The following is a 6,081-nucleotide window of genomic DNA, read 5'->3' as shown; positions in this document are numbered from 1 at the left end:
GCCTTCAGGCAGTATGAACTAGGACTGAAGGCTTTTGCCATTTTATTTTTATTTGCAAGTTCGTTTGGTTTGGCTTTCTTGCCATTTGCAATGTGTGAAAGCAGTTTTCAACCAAACAAGTATGCAAAGCTAAAAGCCATGTTGGCAATATACCCAGTTTCTTGCATCTTGGGTGGCAATGAACAAAGATTTCATGATATATTCTCATAGCATATGCTCTGAAACATCTTGTCCCTTGCCAACTAACCTCCCTGCGCTATGCAGGCAACCTACTCTGCCAGGGAAGCAGGGACCCAAAAACCTCCAGGAAATAAGCTGCTCTGAGATGTGCTTCTGCTTGTATACCTTAAATTTAGCCAGTGTTTTGCATTGCCTTTACGGTCAGAGGAAGCTTGTAGCTTTTCCTGCTTTGTGAATCTCCAGCTTGTACTGAGAACTTGCAGAAATACCAATCAAGACCATTCACTAGACACAAAATCCAGAGATTTGAGCTTAAAAAGAGATGTCTTTAAAATAACCCTGCCAGATGAATGTTGTTCACCTTACTGAGGCTGTGAGAGTTGTGGATTATTGTGACTTATATTTCCAAGCATGGCGATTTATAAAAGGTTTAGGGCATGCTCTATTTTGTATGTATGTAAATTAGTATGCATTTCTATTACACAGTGCTAAAGATTTTTTTATTGAGATGTGTGTGCTTGTGTGAATATTAAGGCACAAAACCTGGGCACTGAGTTAATTTGGAAATTTCTGACACTTAACAATTGTAATGGCTGCATAATGTGTCAGAAGTTACACAGATTAGCTCTGTATTTGTCTTTGTTTCTGTATAATGAGCACCTGTTCCCTGTAATGTGCTCAGGAAATAGCACACATTTTGTCTTTCAGTGTTGATCTTCTGCATAATAAGAGACAGGTGTGGCTGAAGGAGCTGAAAGCTTAACTGAGTTTGCTGTGCTTGCCCTTGATCTCTCCCCCCCCCCCCCTTCTCATGCACTTCAGTTCTTTCTTGGAATATAGACTGTTTTGAGAGAGAGACCACAGTGCTTCCCTCTTTAGTCAAGTGCATATGGAAGTGCTACTTATAGCCAGTGGATTTATTTAGCAGTAATAATTAAGCAGTGTTTTCACAGTACTAATATCTCTTACATGGGAAGAAAACAAGCACAAGGGAGTAGGATGTAGACAGAGTTGATGAGAGACTTTGGGAATGGGGCAGGCAGCAGGACTAGAGTGTCCTTTCCTTTCTCCTGCAGCAGCCTTAAATTGCCTGTGTCGAATAGAATAGCACTTAATTGAAATGAGACTTCGAGCTTCCCGCTTATTAGCAGAGGACATATTCATGAATAGTTGGCGTGTTGATGGTGAGTGCCATTTTCTGGCTTTTAAAAGAATTAAATAAAATGTTTCTATTGCATCTATCCTCAAAGCCTCAAGGTGGGTAATAAGTAAAATACATAATTAGAAAAGTTAAGCATACAAAGCAAAAAAATACCACTGAAGCACCCCTTAGAACATTTGCAGCAGAATTTTAAAATCATTTAAGACCCAAAAGTTCTCTTTAAAAGCAAAGGTATTATTGTATGTAGTGAAAAGCCATTAAAGAGAGGCAACACAAGCTTTCCTTTTGAGGTTGTTCCGGAGCCTGTGGGTGCAGCCACTGAAAAAGGCATTTTCCCAGATCCCAACCTGATGTATTTATTGGGACCAGGAGAGGGCCCCCCCCAAAAAACCTGAGCTTTTTTTGGCGGGGGAGCAACTAGCCAAAGCTGTGCTGCACACCACCTCCAACACAAAGCACTGAGCACCTTGACAAGAAATGGCACCGCAACACTACAGAGGTGCCGGAACACACAAAAGAGGTGCCGGAACTTTGTTCCAATTGAAAAAAAGCCCAGATGATGTGGTCCTTGAAATACTGAATGCATTCAGAAAGATGTGGAGTTATAACCTGTTGGCTTTCTGTAGCAAATGGACCATATTTTTTAAAAAAATATTTTATTTCTCCAGCCATTTCAGCTCGCTCACTGGCAACTTCAGGAAGTTCAACCTGTGATTGTAAAGCAAAAAAAAATAAAAAATAAATCACACCCCAAAGCTACATACATTATACTGAAGTTACTACCAATATAAACGCAGGCAAAGAACTTAAATTTCTTAATCCAGATCTTTGTAATTTGTGAAAATTGGAAGTTCATACATCCCTATTAACCATGGTTTAAATAAAACTTAGTTAACAAGCCATGGCTTAGCATTGCATCAGAGCCCAGTACAGTGCCTTAACTATGGTTTGTTTAACTATGGCTCGTTCGTGTTATTGGTTTACTAACCTGAACAATGACTTATTGTGGGTACCTCATTTACAGTGATTAAAGTTTTTGCTCCCAAATTGCTAGCCAAGCAACAGTGACATTAGACAAGAATGAAGAAAATGAACCTGATCTCGGCACTCAGCTCCTCTTTCTAATCTTTTCCCTAAAGCTGATTTTGCTGCTAACTCTGCCTGGTAACAGGATCCTAGAGAAATGAATGATTTTAAAGAGCGTTCCTCCCTTAAATTTGAGCAGGTGTTGAGTAAGGGGTGGGAGGGTTCCAAAATTAAGTTCCATTCCTGACAGTCATTACAATTAACATGCTTAAACTACTAAAACATTCATTAGTGAAACTGCCTTTCAAACTCCCTGCCAGCAGAGACACAGGTGACACCAGCATAGGTAATGTTCACTAAATGTAAAGCATAACATTCACATTAACAGTCTATTGTCAGTTGGTTGGTGGGTGGGTGTGGTTGCAGACAAGGGGAATAGAATAAAAAGGTTAAACACCTACAAGCTGCAAAATGGTATGGATGCTTCTTTCTTGGGTGAAGGGATGAAGATACCTGCTGTTCCATGACAGGTGCTAATGAAGATCACTGAGAATCTTTCACATCCTCTCTTGCAGGTGAGGCAATGATAGCAATTTGGCACCACAAAAGACAGACGAGGGTAGGAAATAAGGAGGGCAGAGTATGACAAAACCATAATTACATTTAATGTAGAATGTCCTTTGGCTTTGAGCATGGTTTGTTCAATAAAGCATTATTTGAATAAACCATGGTTTCATGTGATGTAAGAATGGGCTGCTATCAAGAAATCGCTGCCTGTCCTCTACAGGAAAGTGAGGAATGATCTTTTCAGCATCAACCTGTGTTCTTGGATTTTTATCACAAGCACTTGCTGGTTAGTTCTGCAACTCGAACCACAAATACTCCAAGGTAAGTCCTATTGAATTCAGTGAGACTTGCTCCAGGGTAAATGGGATTAGGATTGTAGCCTCAGTGTATGTGCAGGTACCAGTAATTTGGGAGTACCAAGTTAATATTTGCTCCTGAATAATAAAACACAAGACTTTGCTGAAATAGTCTGCAATAGTTTAGTTCTGTTAAAATAAAGGAAGAGTTTGTCATTTCACTATGCACTTCATTTCCATTGGAATAAGGTAAATTTGTAGCTCAGGTGTAAGCCCCTATTTTACACACAAAATACCTCAGTCTTCAAAATGGGGAATCTTCAGGTAAGGCTGGCAAAGACTCCCATCTTAAAACACGGCAGAGCAGAGCTCCCCAACATTTGTAGCCCTAGAGGCACTTCCGGAAATTAAACCTGTGGGCATCACAAAATAACCATTTCACTAGAAAAACAGGAAATGCTATCAGAGCCCCCTAAAATGGATCCAAACCCCATACTCCAAAACAGACAAAAAGCAGGCAGCCTGCACAACAACAATGAAAATACTCACAAAATGGGAGGGGCAGGTGCCAAAGGCTATATATGCGGTGGCTATGCTGCCTGTGAACACATTGGGGACCCCTTTACATGGTGGTACATCAGTGTTTCCCAAACTTGGGTCTCCAATGTAAAAACTGCCACAACGTTGGAGTAGAAAACTGCAAGGGCATGTTGTCACAAGTGTAACATATGCACACACACCAAGACCATCTGTTTAATAATAAACACTTTGAAACTATACCTTGCCATGCTCTCTATAATACAAAGAAGGTCAACAAGCAAGGAAGGAAGGCCAGGCTCACTGGGAGGAGAGACTTCCTCCAGTGACAAAACCTGACAAAGGCTATTGGTTTACACATTTCACATGCAATTCTTTTAATGGATAACCTGTAATCTTGAACACTGGGATTCTAAAGAAACCTATGCCTATCTGGCAAGTAATTATGCTGGCCCACTAATTAGTCTTCAGAAGCAAGTCAATATTATTATTAATAATAATCTATGAGAATTCTGAAAGCTCTCACAAGAAGTGACAAGGTCTGGCTTACTTGATACAGCAAGCCAATTTGTGGCTGGCAAGGGCCGCGACTATGTGTGCAGCCTACCAAACAGGAGGGTGTTTTTTTTAAAAAAGTGTTATAGTCTTAATGTTATATTTTACCAATTTAAATTGAGAAACCAGCGTTATTGGGTGGCTGACATAGATACCACACTAATAGCGTCCCCTAATTAGCTGCAGAAAAGGGTGGGGCCTAATATGCACTGCATCTGTAGGCAGAATCCCACCTGGAGCCCCGATCCTGCCCCAATTCGCCTCGCCTCCTGCCTTTAGCATCTTCATTCATGGTCTCTCCCATTCATTCTCGCCCGCTCACTCCCTTTCCTTTTCCTTGCTCCGTAACTAGCAGAAGTTCCTCCCATGCCCGTTGCAAAGTTCGGAGCAAACGACCTGGCAGAGCTCTCGCCCGCGCCTCCCTCCTTTTCCCAGGGTGCTATTTTTAAATAGGACATTTGCTCCGTCTCTCTCTCGTTTTCATCCAAGCCCGAAAGGGGGTGGCGGCGGTGGGTGTCTCTGTCCTCCATAAAAGGGTCCTGCAAAGTGGGCAGGGCTACGTGGGTTTATTTTCGGAGCAGCTCCAGGGATCCGATGGCCTTGTTAGGGCAGCTGTGACCTTTCTTCCCGGAGGAGGGTAGAAGGAAGGAGGCTGCGGGAGGAGAGCCGGAGAGGCTCGCCTGTCCAATGGGGCTCGGAAGAAGAGCCTGGGACCGCCCGCGCAACTAGCCGCGGGGGCGCAGGAGCCCCGGGAGGGCGGAAGAGGCGAGGGCGCAAAGCGCGCCATAGGGGAGGGGGTCGCGGCGGCGGCGGCCGGGGAAGGTTCAGCAAGGATCTTCTTGGCTCTTCTGGGCTCATAAAGGGGCCGGATGCTGCCGGCGTTTAGAAGAGGCTGCGAGGATGGTGTAAGCAGAGAAAGGTTACCTTGCAACTAAGGTCTTGCAAGGGCTTGCCTCTTGCCCATCAGGGCGCTTGGAGAGAGCGCGCGGGATGGGGAGGCCCGCGCCTTGCAGCTGAGCTGGAGTTTCGCCTCCCCTACTACCTCCAAGGCCGGTTGGTAGAGTTTTCCTTCAATGCCTCCACACCTGACAGGCTAGCGTTGCCAAGCTGAGGATTGGGGGTCCCTGAGATTCGTGCAGCTTTTCTGAGCCTAGGAACAGCTTGCTTTCCACCTCCTCGCAGCCTCTTCCCTAGTTGCACCTTCCTGGGCGAGGACACCACGCCTGACCCCAAAGGTGGCCCCCCAGCATAGCTTGGCTATGCACCCCCACCTGCCGCTTCCACTAATGGAGAAGTGATCTGGCCAAATAGGAAGGAGGGAACGAGCCAGAGAAGAGCACAGACCCCTGGCTTGACAGCATGAGCGGTGGCAGGTTTGACTTTGACGATGGAGGGGCCTACTGCGGGGGCTGGGAAGGGGGCAAAGCCCACGGGCACGGCATCTGCACCGGGCCCAAGGGCCAGGGCGAATACTCGGGCTCCTGGAACTACGGCTTCGAAGTGGTGGGAGTCTATACCTGGCCCAGCGGCAACACCTACGAGGGCTACTGGTCTCAAGGCAAGAGGCATGGCTTAGGGATCGAGACCAAAGGGCGGTGGCTTTACAAGGGCGAATGGACACACGGCTTCAAAGGAAGGTATGGGGTCAGGCAGAACGTCAGCAGCGGGGCAAAATACGAAGGCACCTGGAATAACGGGCTGCAGGACGGTTATGGCACCGAGACCTATGCTGATGGAGGTAAGCCTGGGCGGAAGGAA

General features: G+C 45.4%; 1 protein-coding gene across 4 annotated transcripts in view; it reads left to right on the top strand.

The window, feature by feature from the left end:
- Positions 1–4,816: 4,816 nt before the first annotated feature.
- JPH2 (junctophilin 2) overlaps positions 4,817–6,081 on the top strand; it is a 59,930-nt gene continuing 58,665 nt past the window's right edge. The window contains exon 1 of one of the 4 annotated variants that reach the window (XR_014512719.1): positions 4,817–6,061. Coding sequence is in view for 2 of the 4 variants with exons in the window: in XM_083446865.1 (XP_083302991.1) it covers positions 5,683–6,061 (379 nt within the window). In the remaining 2 variants the exon portion in view is untranslated. The remainder of the gene's footprint in view (positions 6,062–6,081) is intronic. The other 3 variants (XR_014512720.1, XM_083446865.1, XM_083446866.1) reach the window with 3 other exon arrangements.

The sequence above is a fragment of the Podarcis tiliguerta genome (assembly GCF_965153285.1).
Source record: "Podarcis tiliguerta genome assembly, chromosome: 6".
Classification (NCBI taxonomy): domain Eukaryota; kingdom Metazoa; phylum Chordata; class Lepidosauria; order Squamata; family Lacertidae; genus Podarcis; species Podarcis tiliguerta.
Note: the sequence above shows the minus strand (reverse complement) of the source record. Positions and strands in the feature narration are given on the sequence as shown.